Source organism: Mustela nivalis (genome assembly GCF_964662115.1).
Source record: "Mustela nivalis genome assembly, chromosome: 1".
Lineage (NCBI taxonomy): Eukaryota > Metazoa > Chordata > Mammalia > Carnivora > Mustelidae > Mustela > Mustela nivalis.
In genome coordinates this window covers 174,305,751-174,327,782 of record NC_139020.1, presented here as the reverse complement: position 1 = coordinate 174,327,782, position 22,032 = coordinate 174,305,751, and the positions used below count along the sequence as shown (strand labels likewise).

The window sequence follows — 22,032 nt, the reverse complement described above, 5'->3', positions numbered from 1 at the left end:
GGCGCCTGGGTGGCTCCGTGGGTTAAGCCGCTGCCTTCGGCTCGGGTCATGATCTCAGGGTCCTGGGATCGAGCCCTGCATCAGGCTCTCTGCTCCACAGGGAGCCTGCTTCCTCCTCTCTCTCTTTCTCTCTCTGCCTGCCTCTCTGCCGACTTGTGATCTCTCTCTGTCAAATAAATAGATAAATAAATCTTTAAAAAAAAAAAAACCTATGAATATAGTTGGCTTCAGGTAGACACTGATAAAATTAATGACGTTTATTGAAAGTTCTTTTTTTTAATTGTTTATTATTGCAATAAGCCTAGCGATATTCAGATCAATGTTTTACATATTCAGACCCACATTTCCTTTAATAAGTAATGCAGAAAAATTAATTTCTGAGTTGTTTTTGGGTGAATGAGGGAAGAAATGGTATTTCAAGTTTATTGACATTCTACATTTAATATGTGGAGTATATTTGGAATTTTTTAAAGAAATATAATGAATTATATATAATTTTGATTACAACTAGCGATCACATTTTAAAAAAACAGAAAACTGATTTTAGAAATATATCTAAGTTTTAGATGATTTTAATGGAATTCTCCCCTTTCCTCTATTAATCAAATGCTTTTAATGAACACAAACTAATTATAGCATTAAACATTAATTAGAACATTTTGTGGACATATGTATGATATTCATTTATTCAGAAAAAATTAACAAGTGTCTCCTTTATTTTAGGCAGGCACAATAAAGTTTAATAGGATCTGGATCCTGCCTCAGGAAGTGGAGAGTCTCTTACAAATATGTATACAAGGCAGGTGCAAACACAATCCTTGAGCCCTTATTTTAATGTCATAATTAGTGTGTGTTCATTAAAAGCATTTGATTAATAGAGGAAAGGGGGAAACTCCATTAAAATCATCTAAAACTTAGGTATATTTTTAAAATCAGTTTTGTTTTTTTTTAAATGTGATTGCTAGTTGTAATCAAAATTATATATAATTCATTATATTTCTTTTAAAAATTCCAAATTTCTAGCTATGGTTGACTTTATCGTTGATTTCCAGACTCATTGAAACCTGTTTTCACATGTGTTTGTGTTATTGGTCTATTAATAAGGAATGAAAGAAGAGCTTTTATATCTGAAAGTACTCCCATTTCCTTCTTGAATTTTTTTTTTCTTGATAATGGAGCCAAGTTGAAAGATATAAGGAATAAAGAAGAAGTAAGTAGAGGGAATAGTATTTAATGACAGGAAAAAAAAGTGGAGAATGAGAAAAGAAAGTCTACAAATTGAGCTTTGATCTAATTGCCAGTTTGATATCAATAGCTGTATTTGTTAAAAGCTGTTGACAATTTTCTGTAATTATAGACATTGTGAAGTCAGGCTGGGAGGTGGAAAAAGAAAAAGGATCTAAGAGGAATCTTTCTTTAACTTAAGAACTCATTTCCTGAAGTTAATCTTTGGTTATAGTTCAAAAATCTCTTATAGTCTCTTCCTCCCATGTAGCAGTTCTTGAATTTTAGGAAGTCTGTTTGATAATTTCAGATGAGAGTACAGTCCATGAATGCTTTCATTCAGATGAGAAGTGATGGGACCTTCTTGGTTGAGACAATTTTGAATGGTAAAGTTTTAGATTATCCAGTTACAGCTATTTTTTTTCCTGAAAATAATGTTCCATTTGTATATTTAAATCAATTTTCCTAGGAAATCTTTAAGATCTGGTGGAATTAATCAGTAGGAAATTTTCCATAGTTGCTTCATACACTTGTTTGATTATTTTGATGTGCTATATTATAGTTTTACTTTGATAGTCAATAAATGTCTTTAAATCTTGAAAATTATTTTTCCCCAAATTGTTGTAGTTATAATAATTAAGAACAGTTTCCATTGTTTCTAGACTGAGGTCCATTCCATTTAAGTTCAACTCAACATTTTATTCGTAAGACTTTGGGGCATTTTATGTTTCAGTTGCCCTGTATTCAAATGGATGTTATTATTATGATATTATTATATCTACATCATGAAGATGTGAGAATTAAACAAGTTGTTCATATGGAAAGGCAATTTATGGCATTTAGAAATTGCTCAATAAAGATTAAAGGCTGATAGCTATTATTGATATTTCAGTTATTGTTGATGATGACTCATAAAGCAGTTTCTTCCATGTGTGAGTTTTGTTAAAAATTACACACACACACACACACACACACACACACACACACACAGATTTTCATAGTCTAATAAGTTTACGAAACCCCAGATTAGGTGAAGTAAATTTCTCTGCCTTTATATGTTAGCATGCATTGAAGAATTTTCAAAGCTGCATATAGTAGTGCGTATAGCCTATCCCTGGTTTATTGATGACACAACCATTCATTCGCTGAGCTTGATAAACGTCGGTACAGCTTACAGTGGAGACCAGGAGATTCTTCAAGTAGGGCACTTCTCAATTGGGCAGGTCTGTGCTGAGCACTGTAGGTCATTTATGGTCTATGGTTCCTGCATTCTTGCATACTAAATGCCAGTAACAGCCCCAGACATCAAGGCAATCCACACTGCTCCTGTATAATCCAAACATCAGCTGTGGGGAAAGATACTACTCTAATTTGGATCCAGTAGTTTGGGGAACACCCAAACAGGTTTTGCTTTTTTATGAAATTAGTCATTTGGAGTCCTGTAGGCATAAAGCTGGTAGACTGTTTTTGTGAGCAAAACTCCATAAAAGGTTCGAGAAGTGGTTAAGCAGATTTATGTATACGTGTAAAAATTCATTGAGCTGTACACCTAAATTTTGTGTATTTCAGTACATCGGCGTTATTCCTCAATTAAAAAAAAAATCTCAACATGACCATCACTGGCATATATAATCTGTGTTGTGAGAAATGATTGAGAATTTTACTTATATGTCGGGATATGAGATCATTTTCTCCATCCCGACAGTGAAATGATCTTGAATTTTGATGTTTTCATTTTTTCTTTCTTTCACTCCATTATAAAGGAATTCAAATTAGATGTCATTGCAGTGTGCTACCTAGTAAGAATTTAGGATGCATAGGTAAAAGAAGGTAGAACAAACAAACAAAAATATTGATTACATTCAGTTATATTCCTGTCAGAGCTCAACCCCTTTATATTGTACTATTTAGTTAAGTAAATGGTATTATTAATAATATCAATTTATCCAATATAATTATTAATTAAAGCTGACATTTTTCCAATAAAATCAATTTGCTTATAATACAAATCTACATTTCTTTTATCTTCTGCAGGGAGGATGAATTAATACTCTAAGCAATTCTTTTGTCTTGTCACTTCAGTGACATGAAACAGAGTTTTAATGGATATGGCTGTAATGTACAATATTTCCTTTGTTTTCAGAGCGGAAAAGCCATTAACAGTTATTTCAGGATTACTGTGTTTATGACACTTGTAAATTGATTTGTGGTATTAGCCAAGAAGATGATTGAACAAAAGCCTTTGAATTTCTTTGTGTTTATCCTTTCCCAGTTTCAAGGTGATGAGTGATGCAGGTCACACTTCAGGCTTATGGAAATGTGCTGGACTTCCTCCCCCTAAGACCTAATTCCTGAATCTAGGGAATAGTTTACCCTAGCCTGACAATTGCATGAAAAGGAGTCATATAAAGGGACAGCCGAGGTCAGAGGGAAGTGAAGGTGACATCTATCCCATCATGAAAATGTCAAATGGCCTGATATAAGACACTTGCTTGTTGCAGCTCAGTGATTCTTAAGTCCTTTTAGTGTGAAGAGAAAATAAAATTTAAACAATTCCAAGTTACAGCACTGTCCCAGACTATTACACAAATCCACTGAGTTATTTTTAAAACTACAATTTGGATGTCAGTGTCATAATATATCCCTTCCTGCTGACTATAATAAAAGTTGCTGATCTATTTCAAGCTTCCCGAGTAGAAAAATGTTGTTTAATGGTTTAGCATGCATGAAGTTAATTCTGATCTCTACAATTCATAGTGGCTGAAACAACTTAATGCTGTTTCTTAGTGAACAGGAATGTCAACACAGCATTTTTTGGGGGGCTGTTTACATTCTGTGCCTTCTTTAGAAATGGGCGGATGGACTGTCGCTGACATGACTGCTTTGTGTAAGCTGCTGCGGTAGAAATGAGAGTTTTAAAAATAGGATCCTATGAGTTGTTGTTTTTTCTTTAGACTTGCCTTGTTATATTTTCTCTTGAGAAATTTGACTTGAACATGTGTGTGAATAAGTATTGAGGGAAGATGCCAAGGATGTGAAAAATATCACCAAGATGAGATTTACTCTCCCAGACTGTCTACTTTTCTAAGTTGCTTTTGGTCCATTCACTACACTATCAGATTTTATTCTTTTTACAGTAAAGTAGAAATCTCCTTACTTTAGACTTCAGGAGTATAAATTTGTGGTATATTATTTGCTTAAGGAAAAAGAAAGATTTATAATACAACGGGACCATTAGAAAACCATAGTGTCAAAGGTTTTGAGTAAACATGACACCATTACTGTCAAGTATAAAAAACAAGTGGTTATTAGGAATGATTATTATTCAGAATATATTAACAATATCTAGAGACCTTTACACTTACTTTAAAATAATTTGTTCCTGTTCAGTTTATGGCATATATACATAAATAAATAATGACTGTGTACTCTTATCATATTTTCTTCCTTTTTCCCCTTCTATACTTTATTAATGGAATTTAGCAGAATCTACTGGAAACACTATATAAAATGAATGAATTGAGAATCCAAGCATGACATCCAGAGGTTGTACTAATAGTTACCCAGATTTAAATACTTACTATAAGTTGGGCTTACTATAAGTTCCTTTGGACCATGAGATTCTAAACACATAAAGCAATAAGGAACAAATACTGTGTTTAATTATGGACTTGTGCTAGACATGCAGAACACATACACAGAACACAGAGCACATTCGGAGGGACCTCAACTTTTCTGAATGTAGTTCAAACAGAAGGGGTCTGATAGCATGGTAGTCTTAAGAGAGACTTTCTGGCTATTTTCTCTTTTTATATTAAAAATATGCCAGTAAGGGTTGGTTACCATTTGCTAAAGGAATTTCCTTATTGCACTGGAATATTTCAGGCTTATTTCTGATTCAAACAGACTGAATAGCTTCATTATAAATGTCTTTATTATAGAAATGTTAAAACATACCAGAAAATAGAGACTGTAGTATAAAGAACCTCCATATATGTCCATTACACAGCTTCCGTAATTATCAGCTTGGTAGGGATTCTTGTATCCTTTTGTCCCCATATCACTTAGCTGTGGCTGCATTGCAAACCATGCTGAAGCCAACTGGTTTAACACAAGAAACATTTACTGTTGTTTCTAAGTCTGCTGGGTCTTCGTGTGCATAGAGAAGGAGAAATACCTTTTTCCTTCTATCCGTCTAGGTTCTTGGCTGGGTCTCTGTAGCAAAAGACAGAATAACAAGGAGAAGCATATAAATTTATGTAATGTAAGTTTTATGTGACATAGAAGTCTTCAGAAGCAAATGAGGACCTGAAGAAGTATTTTATGCTAGATTTTTATGAAGAGCAGAAAGTTGTGGAAAATGTGATAGAACAAAAGGAATCTGGGCCAAATGTAGTCAGCTATGGAAACCGTAGCAAGACCTGCTCACTCAAACTCATTTCAGTGTCCCTCCATCTTCAGAGATAAGAATGCTCCTTTTCCTCCAAGTATGGGGAGCACATCACCTAGAAGGGCAGAAGGAAGGAGCGCATCTCTCATACGAGGGTTTTAGACCTATTGCAGGGGAAGGTCAGAGACCTTCTTGCACTTTCCATTTCTGAATTTCTTCATCTTAAAATATCCCATATGCCAAAGTGCTGTGTTTGGGGATGGCATATCCTGAGACTTGTCAGATGGTTCTGCTGATCTTAACCAGTCTAGACTGACACTGACCGGGCTGGCTTTTGTAGCCGTGTTCAGCTGGTAGCACATCTGGGACTGGCTTATCTGGGTCAGGTGCCCTTACCCATTTGGTGGCTGCCTGCCTACTGGCCAGGATTACAGAAGGTAATGGAGCAATGTCTCTCCTCTTTCAATAGACTTGCTGAATGCAGACCGAGTAGGATTCTAGAAACAGAGAGACTGAGAGCAAGAATGTGCAATTCTTCTTGAGGCCTACACTTAGAGCTCATTCCATTGATTGAAGGCCAGCCAGATTCAAGAAGTGAGTAAATAGCTTCTTGGTGGAAGAACCTGTAAAGTTATATATATCCAATCCCTTGGAGACAAGAGGGGAGAAGAATTGAGGACTTTTTGTCATCAGTCTACCATATATCCCACCTTAAAAAAAATTTTTTTAGAGTATTTTTTTTAAAGATTTTATTTATTTATTTGAGAGAGAGACAGTGAGAGAGAACATGAGCAAGGAGAAGGTCAGAGGGAGAAGCAGACTCCCCATGGAGCTGGGAGCCTGACGTGGGACTCGATCCTGGGACTCCAGGATCATGACCTGAGCTGAAGGCAGTCGTCCAACCAACTGAGCCAACCAGGCGCCCCTTTTTTTAGAGTATTTTAAATCAATACAATTTCACCACTAAACACTTTAGTGAACAGGCTTTTATTTTTTTAAGTTGTTGGATTTTGTAACTGTAATATAAGCCGTATAAATTAACCATACTCTTTGGGTCAGAAAATTGTTACTGGAGGCTATATCCTACTTATTTTTCGGTAATGACAAAATTATCATCACTGTCACTACTAGTAGCATATTTCATTTCTTATTCTGTGCTAAGCATGCATTACCTCACTTAACACTTCTAAGTGTGCTGAAGGGCTGAAAATCTTCTATTCATTTGTGGAGATGAGCAAGAGAGGTTAGATAAACTGCCCAAGGCCACATGGTAGTAAGTGATGGCTTTGAACCTATGCTATTCTAACTCTATTTTTCATGTTCTTATGCACTCTATATCACTGTTTCCTATTAGCTGACCCGTGGACTCTAGTGTCTTTGCATGTACTTGGAATGGATAGGTAGAATGGACAGAGGATAAGCCAACTCTCTTTTCTATTTCTAAAAGCAGAAGATGAATTTAAGTTAAGGGAGTAAGTTGTTTCTAGATTTACCACAGTGCAGCTTTAAAAAAAAAAAACAAAACATCAGGATGGGGGGTTACTCATTGGTGGCTCAGTCAGTTAAGTGTCTGCCTTCAGCTCAGGTCATGATACCAGGGTCCTGGGATCGAGCCCCACATCAGGCTCCCTCTGTTGCTCCCCTTGCTTGTGCTTTCTCCCTCTCTCTGTCAAATAAATAAATAAATACAATTTTTTTTTAAAAAAGATTGTATTTATTTATTTGACAGAGAGAGATGGAGAGGTCACAAATAGGCAGAGAGGCAGGCAGAGAGAGATTAGGGAAGCAGGCTCCCTGCTGAGCAGAGAGCCCGATGTGGGGTTCAATCCCAGGACCCTGAGATCATGACCTAAGCCGAAGGCAGAGGCTTCAGGCGCCCCAATAAGTGAAATCTTTAAAAAAATATAAAATAAGAACATCAGAGGGATCCGTGAGGTCATTTTATAATATTAGTGATATATGTATATTAGAGGCTATTATTTGGGAGAAACAAAGAGCTTTATTTCTTTATTGTTGTATTAGAACTAGGTCTGTGCATGTCCATGTTTCTGTTCTGTCTCAGAACCATTGTATTCTTAATCCTTATCACATTATCATGCTGGACAAGCTAAGGCAGTCAGAAAGGGTCACTTGTATATGACATCTGTTTTCTTTTGAGTTAGATGTCAGAGATGGGTTTCTCCTTTCTGAGGATGAGCTGAGATAGAAGGAAGATTAAATCCATGAAAATTCATTGATTCTTTTTTGGATCTGAGATAATGTCATTAACATAAGCAATCAGATATCAGCTTTATGTGACTAAGCCTCAAAATATTTTAGTGTTATTTTGTTCTTGTCTTACTGTCATTTCCATCCTAAGTTCCAATAATTGCTTTTATCTTTGAGGTCTGGTGTATGGCATTAGGTTCATTTTCTTTGAAGAAAAATAAATGGGAATATAATTTTATTGCTATCTTACTGTTGCAAAACATAATTACTAAACAGTATGCCCTTTTACATTCTGACAATGAAATTATAACTGACATTCTCTTTTTAATATGAAAGCTATTTGGGGGCTATCATCATCACCTAATGGAGTCTTACTTGCAAGGAGTCACATTTTAACTTCCAATGACTTTTATGTAACAGCCTCTTAACATATAAGTCTCAGGTAAATTGAAGCTAATCCCTGCAAGAGAATAGGTCAGATGTAGAATTAACCATTCCGTATTCTGGAAACTGTTGGTGTCGTCAGTGTTACGTCCTTTAATTTATAGCCTTATTTTAAGCCAGGGCTCAGTGTGGCATCCTTTTATGGGAGAGAATTTCTCTCATCAAGACCATTTAGTTAAAACCATTAAAATTCCAAAGTCAGATCATCGCTATTTAACAATTAGTGTCTGCAAGCTGTTTTACTATGGCAATTAGAGACCATTGGGCTCACTAGCCTAAATCAGGAGATTAATCGAAATTGAGTCTGTGGTCAGTTAGTGGGCTATCTAGTGTTTTTATTTTCTATGACACTATAGCTTGATGTATGAATCTGGAAATATTGTTTCCTAAAACTATCATAGTTTTGAAAGGCCTGCTCCTAACAAATAGAAGACAGGATCATTAAACAAATAACATGAAATGTCCTTAAAAAAATCAGCACTGAATATTAATGGGATGAAATATTAAGTAATAGATTGCAGGTAAAGAGTGACATGTAACTATAAATAATGAATTGAGAGGACTATTATCAAAGTGTTCAAGAAGAGAGAAGGGGGGGCCTGGGTGGCCCAGTCGATTAAGAATCTGCTTTGAGCTCACCCTCAAGCAGGGTTCTGAGATCAAGGCCCTCGTCGGCCTCCCTACTCAGCTTCTCTCCTCCCCACTCTGCTTCTCCATCTGACCCTGTGCCCCTCTCCCCCTGATCGTGTTTTCTTTCTCTCAAATAAATATTTTTTTTTAAAGGAAGGAAAATGAAAATTTAGAGGATAAGATATTAATATTTTCTTTCAATTTTTCATTTAGAAAATGAAATGTATGGGTCAGTATCTCCCAACTTTGTATAAATGTGCAGAATTCAGGTTTTGTAGTTAAGCAACATTCTGATTTTTATAAATAAATTTTCCACATTTGATTAGAATAATTCATTTTATCAAGAAAGTAGGTGTCAGTCAATGCAGTGATACATTTGAAAATATTTTTAATTACCATTGTAAGTTATTTTTCATTTGAGGAAATTTTCTGAACCACATAATGATAATTTTTTTTTCCCAATTCCCGTTTCTACTGATGAGTCAGTTGAGATCGGAGAATGCAGAATAAAGCCATTACTCTAATTCAACATTTTTTTTTTTTTTGTTTCCTAAAACTATCATAGTTTTGAAAGGCCTGCTCCTAACAAATAGAAGACAGGATCATTAAACAAATAACATGAAATGTCCTTAAAAAAAGTGGATGAGATGGGAGTATTTTCCTTTATGATCCATATATAACTTTTCTCAAATTAAAATGTAAATGGGATTTTTGTCTCTGCATTCTCCAAGTTATAAATAAAACAGTAGAATAGCAGCCTTAGTTACTATTTTAAATATAAAGTATTTTATATGTATATGAAAGATGCCAGTGCATAATCTCTTCAGATAAAAGTTGAGGTGACACAAAGGAAACAGAAAGCCTCAATACTTGGAATGAAAAATAAGTTTGAGAGAGTCCAAGATGGCAAAGGAGTAGGAGACCTTTGCATCTGGTCCCAGAAATTCAGCTGCATAGGTGCCAGATCATTTGGAACACTTGTGACCTCCACTGGAGATCTAAGAAAAGAATAGTTGCAACTCTGCAAATAGAAAAGCAACCACTTTCTGCAAGGTAGGAGGTGAGGAGAAGTGAATCTGAGGCAATATATGGGAAGATAAACTGCAGGGGAGAGGTAACCTCCATAAATTGGCTATTGGACAATGATATAACAATGGAGCACAAAATCAGAACGTTCAGAAGTCTGTTCTGGTGAGAACGTCCCTGCGTGAAAGGCTCTCAGGCAGTGAAGCAGGGGCAGAACCCTAGATGGGTCAGTGTGGTCTCAGAATCCTAGGAAGACTGGGGGTGCTTGAGTGTGGCAGAGTTTCCAGGCATTGGAGTGGGGAAGCCAGCTGCAATCAGTGGGCCCAGGAGTGGGCTCTCAGTTTGGGGTTGCCATAAACAGCCAATCCTGGTGTAGGCAGGCAACTGCTCTCTGAGCATGGGCCTAGCAAGCAGCAGAAACATTGAGACTCACCTTCTTCTTCCCCCTGGTTGAGGGGCATGAGTGTGTGCTGCAGGCGTCTGCAGGATTTGGAGATTCGAAAATGGATCCCGTTCCAGAGATACAAACAGCCATTCACAGGCTGGGTGAGCACGGAGTACAGATGGAGACCAGGGAGACAGGAATGATTGACTGCTTTTCCCTGAGGGCACACTGAGGAGTGGGACCCTGAGCTTTTGGCTCTCTGGCTGAAGATTGGAAGACTGCCATTTTCATTCTCATTCTCTAAAGCCGCAAAAGTCACATAGAATAATCCTAGGTTGGCCCACTGGCAGGGGTGGTACAATTCAGCCTGGAGCAAAGACACTAGAATCAAGGCAACAAGCCCATCCCCAAAAGGTGCAAGAACATCCAGCCAAGACCAAGTTTACTGATCACTGAGAACTGCAAAATTCCAAAGCTAGAGGAATATAGCATATAGAATTCATGGGGCTTTCCCCCCGTGATTTTTTTTTTTTAAGATTTTATTTATTTATTTGACAGATGGAAATCACAAGTAGGCAGACAAGCAGGCAGAGAGAGAGGAGGAAGCAGGCTCCCTGCTGAGCAGAAAGCCCAATGCGGGGTTGATCCCAGGACCCGGAGATCATGACCTGAGCTGAAGGCAGAGACTTTAACCCACTGAGCCACCCAGGCGCTGCCAAATAAATAACATCTTTTTATAAAATAAAATAAAATAAAGTGAGGGGATGGAAAACCATTTATCATGCTAATGGACCTCAAAAGACAGCTGGGGTAGCAATCCTTATACCAGAAAAAATAGATTTTAAAGCAAAGACTGTAATAAGAGATTATGGACAGATACCATATCATAATTAAAGGGTCTGTCCAACAAGGAGATCTAAGAATTGTAAATATTTATGCCCCTAACATGGCAGCAGCCAATTAGTAACAGAATTAAAGAAATATGTCAATAATACAATAATAATAATAGGGGACTTTAATATCCCACTCACTGCAATAAACTGATCATCTGAGCAGAAGATCAACAAGGAAACAAAAGCTTTGAATGACACACTGGACCAGATGGACTTCACAGATATATTCAGAACATTCTATCCTAAAGCAACAGAATTCACATTCTTCTTGAGTGCACATGGAACATTCTCCAGAATAGATCATGCAGTAGGTCACAAATCAGGTCTCAACTGGTACCAAAAGATTAGGATCATTCCCTGAATATTTTCAGACCACAGTGCTTTGAAACTTGAACTCAATCACAAGAGGAAAGTTGAAAAAAACTAAAAAACATGGAGGCTAAAGAGCATCCTACTAAAGAATGAATGGGTCAACCAGGAAATTAAAGAGTTAAAAAAAATTCATGGAAACAAGTGAAAATGAAAACAAAACCTTTGGGATGCAATAAAGGTGGTCCTAAGAGGGAAGAATAGAGTAATACAAGCTTTCTTCAAGAAACAAGAAAGGCCTCAAATACACAATCTAACCATACACCTAAAGGAGCTGGAGAAAGAATAGCAAAAAAAAAAAAAAAAAAAAAAAAAAAAGGGCTAAGCCCAGGAGAAGAGAAATAATAAAGATTAAAGCAGAAATCCATGAAATAGAAACAAACAAACAAACAAAAAAAACCCAAAACAAAAAACAGTAGAACAGGTCAATGGAACTAGGAGCTGGTCCTTTGAGAGAATTAATAAGACTGATAAACCCCTGGCCAGACTTATCAAAAAGAAAAGCAAGGCAAATATATGCCAACAAATTACACAGTCTGAAAGAAATGGATGCACTTCTAGAGACATATAAAGTACCAAAACTGAATCCGGAAGAAATAGAAAACCTGAAGAGACCCATAAGAAGAGCAAGGAAATTGAAGCAATAATCACAAATCCTCAATAAACCAGAATCTAGGGCTGGATAGGTTCCCAGAGGATTTCTACCAAACATTTAAAGAAGAATTAATACTTGTTCTTTTGAAGCTGTTTCACAAAATATAAATGGAAGGAAAACTTCCAAACTCTTTCTCTGAAGCCAACATTACCTTGATCCCAAAACCAAACATCCCACCCAAAAGGTGAATTACAGACCAGTGTCCCTGATGGACATGGATGCAAAAATTCTCACCACAACACTAGCCAATAGTATCAAAACAGTACATTAAAAGGATTATCTGCCATGACCAAGTGGGATTTGTCCCTGAGCTGCAAGGATGGATCAACATCTCCAAATCCATCAATGTGATACATGACAGAAATAAAAGAAAGGATAAGTAAGACCCTATGATCCTCTCAATTGATGCAGAAAATTTATTTGACAAAGTACAGCATCCTTTCTTGATTAAAACTCTTCCCAGTTTAAAGATAGAGGAAACATACCTCAATATCATAAAAGCCTTATATGAAGAACTCACAGAGAATATCATTCTCAATGGGTACAAACTGAGAGCTTCTCCTCCAAAGCCAGAACACAGTAGGCATGTCCACTATCACGACTGCTGTTCAACATAGTACTAGAAATCCTAGCCTCAGCGATCTGAAAACAAAAACAAAACCAAAAATAAATAAATAAATAAAAGACATCTGTGTCGCTCTCGGCCCGCAAGAACGACCCGCAGACGAGGTGAGTGGCAAACTTCTTTATTCACAATCTTCAGCCCCGGGACCCCGAACATTGATTACAGCCCCAAGTTATAGGATACAGTGGATAGAAAGTAACCAATCACCACATAACACAACTACTATAACATCCAATCAGAAGGGATACAGATGACTTCAATCCGGATCATGCGGGGAGCTCGTGCCTACTGACGTGAGCCCCCGAAACTTATTGTTCACTCTGTTTTTGTGCCGTTCCCATGGTCCCTGGTTAATCTTATACTAGTCCCGATACTTCAGTACAGGTTGTGCGTTCCCTGGAGCGCTCCCACATAAACATTCACCTGCCCTTCTCCTCAAGCCTCGCCTAGTACGTGACTCCCAGCTTCTGCTGCATGGCTCTCCACACATCTGAATCGTCAAAGAAGACGTCAAACTCCTTTTGCAGATGACATGATACCCTGTGTGCAAAAGATTCCACCCAAAAATTGCTAGAACCTATATAAGAATTCAGCAAAGTAGCAAGATATAAAGTCAATGCACAGAAATCAGTCGCATTACTATACACTAATGAAGAAACAGAAGAAAGAGAAATTAAGGAGTCAATCCCATTTATAATTGCACCAAAACCATAAGATACCTAAGAATAAAATTCACTGAAGAGGCAAAAGATCTGTACTCAGAAAACTATAAAATATTTATGAGAGAAATTGAGGATCACACAGAGAAATGGAAAAACATCCCATGCTCATAGATTGGAAGAACAAATATTATGAAAATGTCTATGCTACCTAGAGTAATACACACATTCAGTGCAATCTGTATCAAAATACCATTGATTTTTTTCACAGAATGGTAGCAAATAATCATAAAATTTGTATGAAATGAGAAAAGACCTTGAATAGCTAAAGGAATGCTGAAAAAGAAAGTCAAGCTGGTGGCATCACAATTTTGGACTTCAAGCTCTATTACAAAGCTGGAATTATCAAGATGGTATGGTACTGGCACAAAAACAGACACATAGATCAATGAAACAAAGTCCAGAAATGGACCCTCAACTCTGTGGTAAACTAATCTTTGACAAAGCAGGAAAGAATGTCCAATGGAAAAAGTCTCTTCAACAAATGATGTTTGGAAAATTGGACAGCCACATGCAAAAGAATGAAACTGGACCATTTCCTTACATCATACACAAAAACAGACTTAAAATGGATCACAGACCTAAATGTGAGACAGGAATCCATTAAAATCCTTGAGGAGAACATAGGCAGCAACCTTTGTGGCAGCCGTAGCATTCTAACTAGACACATCTCCAAAGGCAAGGGAAAAAAAAAGCAAAAAAGGAACTTTTGGGACTTCAGGGAGATAAAACGCTTTTGCACAGCAAAAGAAACAGTTGACAAAACGAAAAGACAACTGACAGAATGGGAGAAGGTATTTGTAAATGTCTTATCAGATAAAAGGCTAGTATCCAAAATCTATAAAGAACTTAACAAACTCAACACCCAAAGAGCAAATAATCCAATCAAGAAATGGGCAGAAGTCATGAACAGACATTTCTCCAAAGAAATCCAAATGGCCAACAGAAACATGAAAAAATGTTCCTTATCACTCACCATCAGGGAAATACAAATCAAAACCACAATGAGATACCACCTCACACCAGTCAGAATGGCTAAAATTAACAAGACAGGAAACGACAGATGTTGACAAGGATGCAATGAAGGGGGAACCTCTTACACTGTTGGTGGGAATGCAAGCTGGTGCAGTCGCTCTGGAAATCAGTATGGAGTTTCTTCAAAAAATGGAAGCTATCCTATGACCCAGAAACTGCACTAATGGGTATTTGCCCTAGAGATACAAATGTAGTATTCACCTGAAGAATTTATCTGAAGGGGCACTTGTACCCCAATGTTAATAGCAGCAATGTCCACAATAGCCGAATTATGGAAAGAGTCCAGATGTCCATTGAATGCTGAATGGATAAAGAATATATTATAGCTATACACAATGAAATATTACTCAGTCATCAAAAAATTAAATCTTGCCATTTGCAACAACAGGGCTGGAAATAGAGGGTGTTTTGCTAAGTGCAATAAGTCAGTCAGAGAAAGATAATCATATGATCTCACTGATATGTGGAATTTAAAAACAAAACAGGATCATAGGGGAGAAGAGGAAAAACATGATGAAATCAGAGATGGAGACAAAGATACTCTTAATCATAGAAAACAAACTGAGGGTTACTGGAGGGTGTGGGGTGGGGGAATGCTGTAACTGGGTGATGGACATTAAGGAGGGCACATGATGTAATGAGCACTGGGTATTGTATAAGACTTATGAATAACTGACCTCTACCTCTGAAACCAGTAATACATTATATGTTAACTAATTGAATTTAAATTAAAAAATGTATAAAGTTGATGGGTTATCTGACTCTATATTCATTAATCTTTTGAACCAGTTGAAATTGAATAGAGTAATTGATTTTTATGGAAAAAGAAAATTGAGCCCCTGAAAAACTATCACATTTTGAGCAAATTTATTTTAAATATATGTTATAAACAATGTTTAGATACCTATTATCACGGTGTTTCATAATAAAATTGAAATGATCTGAGAACATTAAGGAAAATTGACATTTTATTTATTTATTTTTAAAGATTTTATTTATTTATTTGACAGACAGATATCACAAGTAGGCAGAGAAGCTGGCGGAGAGAGAGGAGGAAGCAGGCTCCCTGCCAAGCAGAGAGCCCGATGCGGGACTCGATCCCAGGACCCTGGGATCATGACCTGAGCCGAAGGCAGAGGCTTCAACCCACTTAGCCACCCAGGCTCCCCGAAAGTTGACATTTTATTTTTTATTTCTACACAATATGGAGTGAATGAACATTCTGCTTAAGTGTAAAGTAGCTGAGGATAATTATTTTCTGCTTCAGCAAAACCCAAATTTATAAATGTTAGAGTGGCTGATCCTTATCCATTTGTCTTTCATGTCTTCCACTCCTGTATCTTGCTGTTCACTTTCTATTAGTGTCATAACCTTGAACATGAAAAGTTATTTTGTCAAAAAAAATCAACAGGGCTGTCTGAGTGGCTCAGTGGGTTAAGCCTCTACCTTTGGCTTAGGTCGTGGTCTCGGGTTCTGGGATCGAGCCCCCGCATTGGGGCTCTCTGCTTACCAGGGAGCCTGCTTCCCCCACCCCCTCTCTGCCTGCCTCTCTGCCTATTTGTGATCTGTCTATCAAATAAATAAATAAACTATTAAAAAAAATCAGCAGTTAGATTTGTGATGCTTCATAAATGACTCAAGTGGGGTTAGTTGCCTGATCCAAAGAATTGTTTGAAAAAGAGCTACATTTTGAACAAAATGGGGTAAATGAAGTTGTTCTCATAGCACTGACACCCACCCCTGATAGAATGTACTAGAGTGCCTTGATGCAAAAATTCATCTGGCCAAAAAGTATAGTTCACTGGAATGGGTCATCGTTTACACTGTAGCATATATCACCTGTCCTTTAATAAAGCATATAGAAAGAATAATAATATTTATGTGGAGTTACTGGTAAAGTGTTTCATCAAGAGGAAAATTATTGCAGCAGAAACATTTGTTTAAATTTTATTGTCAGGGGTGCCTGGGTAGCTCAGTATGTCAAGCATCTGCCTTCAGCTCAGGTCATGATTTCAGGGTCCTGGGATGGAGCCCTCGTCTTGCTCCCTGCTCAGTGGGGAGCCTGCTCCTGCCACTTGCCTACACCCCCCCAGGAATACCCCTACCCCTACAACCTACCACCTCTGCTTGTGCTCTCTCTCAAATAAATAAAATCTGTAAAAAAAAAAATTAAGGGGTCATTTCAGAGTATATGAACTTAAAATATATGTCATTTTGTTTGTTTTTTGAATTCCCAGGTGAACTACATTCTTCTCAGCCTTAAACCAAAAGTCAACGGAAACATTACAATTTTCATTCTTCCTGAGTTGCCTCCATCCTGAAGAGCAATGGAGATGCTGTTAGGAGGAAGAGGATTAATTGTATCTCTAATTTGTCTTCTGTTGAAATTCTCTACAGCCATGGATATACCACTGTCAGGTAAAATGACAGCATTCAATACCTACTTCATGGAATTTCTTACTTGCATTTTCATTTTTAAGTAGAATACTTGTAGTTTGAAGATGTGATTTTTCTACTATGTTTGTATTTATTTTCCAGCAATCTGTCATCAGAATTCATCATTCCCTTTTTAAAAAATTGACTGTCTTGTCTTTGGTTGCTTGCTATAATTATTTTACAGCTCAGGCTTTTTGACTCTTCTTGTGAAAACTTGGCACACATGAATTATAGATCAGGTGTTTTGCCACATAAGATACTCTTCAATATTACCAATGGCTGTTATTTATATACTCCGTTAATTTATTTTAGGGAGTGTTATGATTCAGAAATTAGTGGTATTCAACCAATTATGATAAAAAGGAAGGGAATACATTTTGTATCTTTTTTCAAAATGGTTGTATATGTAAGAATGAAAACAAAGAATTAATTAAATATTGAAGAGCCATTGTTATACAACTAAAAGTATAAGATGATAACAACTCTGAAAATCTAGACATTATATACTATGAATTCATAACCAGAGGTTAGGTCATTGGTTTTATGGAAATATATATCTTGACATACATAAATATCTATGACATACATATCCAGAGGTTAGTCATTGGTTTTATGGAAATATATATCTTGAAATACATAAAATAATAAAAATAATACGTTTACAAACAGTTTATGTAATACTGTATCAGCTGTGTAACAGAGATATGGGGAATTCCCCTTGTGTTGTTAGGACAGGAAATATAAAAGACCCTTGAGAGGTTATGTAGATATCTTTATCCATATGTTTCCTGTATTATCCCTCCTGTCTTTTTTTTTTTTTTAAGAGATTTTATTTATTTATTTGACAGAGAGTGCACCAGTAGGGGAGGGGGGGGAGCAGGGGGAGGAGCAGGAAGAATCGGGAAACCCAAATGTGGGCTTCATCCCAGGACCCTCACATATGACCTAAGCCTAAGACAGATGCCACCCACACGCCCTCCTCCTGTCTTTTCCATATGTAATTTGTAGATTTATAATACAAGAGGCAGTGCTTGTTTATTTGATTCTTAGCCTTGGAAATGACCTTTGCAAATCATCTAAGCGTTAGACAATTAGACTTGAGCTCAGCAAGTTGAATAAATATGAAGAGGCTTGCTAATTCTGAACTGAAACTTTTCTTCTGAAGTACTTGATCTGAAAGTGAATAGAAAAGAAAGTTAGTCTCTGACTATACAATATAATGTGTTTTTGAACCATTTTTCTGAGGGCCACCTTAAATTACTTCATATAGGCGTTTCACATCATACACTTTGGGCAGCCATACCCTTTGAATTCACCCCTAAGTGAGAATTCCTTCTCCATTGTCCTGACAGAGTCTCTCTTGGATATTCTTTCTTCTTGAGGAATTTCACCTACTTGTTCTGTAGATGTACAGATTTAAAGTTCTCTTTAAATCAAGCTGAAATCTCTTAGTCTACACACAATATATATTAGCCTAGTTGTAGACATTCAAGTCAAGAACTGGAAATTATTCATCTTCAGTATGTTCTTTTGGTTTGAGTGTGCAGTGCAAAATTGAGAGCAAAGTTCTTGGTGATCCTTGTGAGAAGGAGGCTAATAATCTTACATTTTTTTCCCTGGTAGCAACAAAGATGCACTGGGATTCCTGATTCAGATTCCTGATCATGTCCCTTAGAATATACATTTCCTTTCCTTCTTTTCTCATTTAGTTCATCAGTAGTAAAAAATTTAAAAGTTTATATTAATCCGTAACACACATTTTTTTTTTATTCTGGTTGTTGTCTCAGTTACTTATGCATTTTCATTCTGTAATGTCCTTGGACAACAATTGTTATAAAATATTAATGATGTTTTCAGAGGAACTGAATATTATTAACCATTCATTTCAGTGCTCCAGAGCACTCACTAGTAAATGCAACTAAGACAGGTATCCAATGTGAATGTCAACGAGTCTGGTATATCTGTAATTGGCCTAATTATGGAGGAAAGGATTTATAATGTAGAATATATATTCTTATAAACACTCAAAGGTTATTAGTTCCATTCCCTGAGTAATTCATTATTGCTGAGACTTTACAACCTTAGCAAATTTAAGGAAGAATTATGTTCTAATAAAAAAGTTGTTCACAAGTTATTAGCTGGTATCTTAGGGACTGTTACTATTGTATATCATCCCTCACCTTTTATAACTGTAATAAAATTTAAATAATATGAATTTGCAATAAGCTCAAGACTTGTTCTACTTAGAAGCGGTAGCAATCAGAAACAAGGTAAATGTCCATGAAGGTATGATTTTTTTTTTGCATGTTGTTAAAATGTTTATGAATATCCAATGGATAAGAACTGAACTTGGGCCCATGTACCTAAACTAGTAAAGCTCAATGATCAGATTCATTAAACCAAAAATTTTTTTTAAAATTGGAAAAATAGTTTTCAGTTATTATTCTAGGCTGGCCATCAATGCTTAAAATGATCCATGGACATCTCAGGGTCCATGAAACAGTATTTTTTTTTTTTTTTCTAAGTGATTATTGCATAATGTTACAAAATTCTACCTAGGTGAAAAAGATGCCATGGATGGGGCACTTAGCTGGCTCAGTGGGTAGAACATGCAACTCTTGACCTTGGGGTTGTAAGTTTGAGCTCCACATTAGGCATAGAGTTACTGAAAAAAAAAAAAATCTTAAAAAAAAAATCATGGGTAAAACATGTTAGTATAATAGAATATGAAAAGTTCATTGATATGATTTCAGATTCCATATTGTAGTCAATGTTTGAGAAACTACCACATAATGAGTTTTGGTGTACTATTTAAGAAGCATGTCCACGATCATCAGAAAGGATGATGAAGTATTCAAGTACCTATCTGTATAGAGCTGGATTTTCTTCATATACTTAAGCAGAACAACTTTTGTGACAGATTGTATGTAGAAGTAGATGTGAGAATCCAGCTGCCTTCTCTGAAGATATTAAAGAGATTTGCGAAATGTAAAAACAATGCCACTGTTCTCATTATATTTCATGTTCTTGATAAAATAGGTAATTATTTTAACATATAAGATTATTTAAATGAATAAAAAACAAAAACAAACAAAAAAAGATTATTTAAAATGGATTATTTAAAATGGATTAATAATAAAATTTTAAAAGTTTTCTCAGTTTTAATTTCTAATTAGGTAAATATTGTTAGATATAAATCAAATGAACAAATGCCCTTTGGGACTTCCTCTAGTTTTTAAGAATGTAGAGAGATCCTGAGACCAAAAAGTCTGAGAACAATTTAGCTCGAATTCCTAACTTTACAAGTGAGAAAATACAGTGGTTTATGGTCTGGCTCGGTGTAACTGGGTTTAGGGCTCTATTTGTAACTCCACTGTGGAATATTACTTACCTAATCAGGCTCAGTGCATTTCTGCAAATTGCTTTTCTCAAAACATATTTGCTGAAATCAGCTTCCTACTGCTGAATCGCTTATACTTCCTTATGAATTCAGTGCTGTCCCTTTCCTTACTAGAGGTTGTAAGAATACTAAAATGGTAATGCATCAGTTTGAAAACTATTGAGTGCTCACAGACGGTAGATCTTTACCTATCATCTGTGTCCCTCTTCAAAACCTAACCATGTCCGTATCTTCAGCATTAGTACACTTATTTTATGAACATAATTCTCATCCAGCTGCTTCACTTAGTGAGAAACAAAGTCACCTGCCTACTTTTTAAGTTTGTGTTGAAGGTTATTTAACTTTGAGACACTAAAAAAGTTTATCGCAAGATGAGGAGATATTTGAATATGTAGAATCCATTTAAAAATACCATTGTTTATTTTTATTGCTGATGATTGCTGCTAAATTCTAAGGGGAAGAAACTAACCCCAAGCCCCCAGTAATACTGAGAGGATAATTTATAAATGGGGAATGACAAACAATAAACAAGCTTAGGGAAAAGCATTTATTAATAAAAGCAATAAGTAGAAATAAAAATAGAATGAGGATGTTATAATTTCCTTTGTAATAATTAGCAAAGTATTTTTATCATTTTTAGGTTGGTGTTCATTTGTGGCAAGGATGTTGGAAACTGTATACTCATGTGTTGTTTATAGTTAATATCCTCTTGTGAAATGATATTATCATTTATCCAGAGTAAATACTATTTGTGTAAATACTATTTGGAAATCTATCATAAGTCACTAATTCAATAAAGGAAAAACTTATATGCTTGAAAAATTTAAATGCCTATAGAAGTACATGTTACCTGGAAAGAGAAAAATGAAAGAAAAATCAAATGTCCAATAATAAGAAAATTATCCAAGAAATGATCACAAAACATTGAGAATAAATAATGGAAAAGTGGTAAAATAATTATAATGTCTTAGGAAACTAAGACATTAAATTAAAAAAAAACTGTCAAAATGACTGAATTAAATAAAAATATATATGCACATATCAACATAGAGTAAATGTCAGTAATTTAAAAATAGAGATTTTAAAGTTGTAATGATATGGCAATTTTTATTCTGCTCTACAAATTGTTTCTTTATCTGGGTTTAAATAAAATGAATACTTTTGGCAACATGAAATGAAACGGTATCAGTGAAGTATGTCCTTTAAAATTAAATACATTTTGCATAATCCAGTTAAAAATGGGCAGAAGACATGAACAGGCATTTCTCCAAAGACTTAGAGATGACCAACAGATAAATGAAAGGATATGCAGCATCACTAATCATCAACAAATTAAAAACCACAATGTGATATCACCTCATACCTCTCAGAATGGCTAAAAATCCAAAACACAAGAAACAACAAGTGTTGGATGTGGAGAAAAAGAAATCTTTATACACTGTTGGTGGGAATGCAGCCTTGTGTAGCCACTGTAGAAAACAGTATGGAGATTCCTCAAAAAAATTAAAAATAGGATTACCATATGATCTAGCAATTCCACTACTGGGTATCTACCCAAAGAAAGCACAAACATTAATTTGCAAAGATATATGC

The 22,032-nt window shown here is 35.9% G+C and overlaps 1 protein-coding gene across 21 annotated transcripts in view; it reads left to right on the top strand.

Annotated features, from left to right (window-relative positions):
• Positions 1–22,032, top strand: part of CHL1 (cell adhesion molecule L1 like) — a 219,986-nt gene that overhangs the window by 110,687 nt on the left and 87,267 nt on the right. For all 21 annotated transcript variants that reach the window (XM_082739888.1, XM_082739894.1, XM_082739877.1 and 18 more), the window contains one exon: positions 16,841–17,021. In XM_082739888.1, coding sequence (XP_082596014.1) covers positions 16,931–17,021 — 91 coding nt within the window. In that variant the 5' untranslated portion in view covers positions 16,841–16,930. The remainder of the gene's footprint in view (positions 1–16,840; positions 17,022–22,032) is intronic.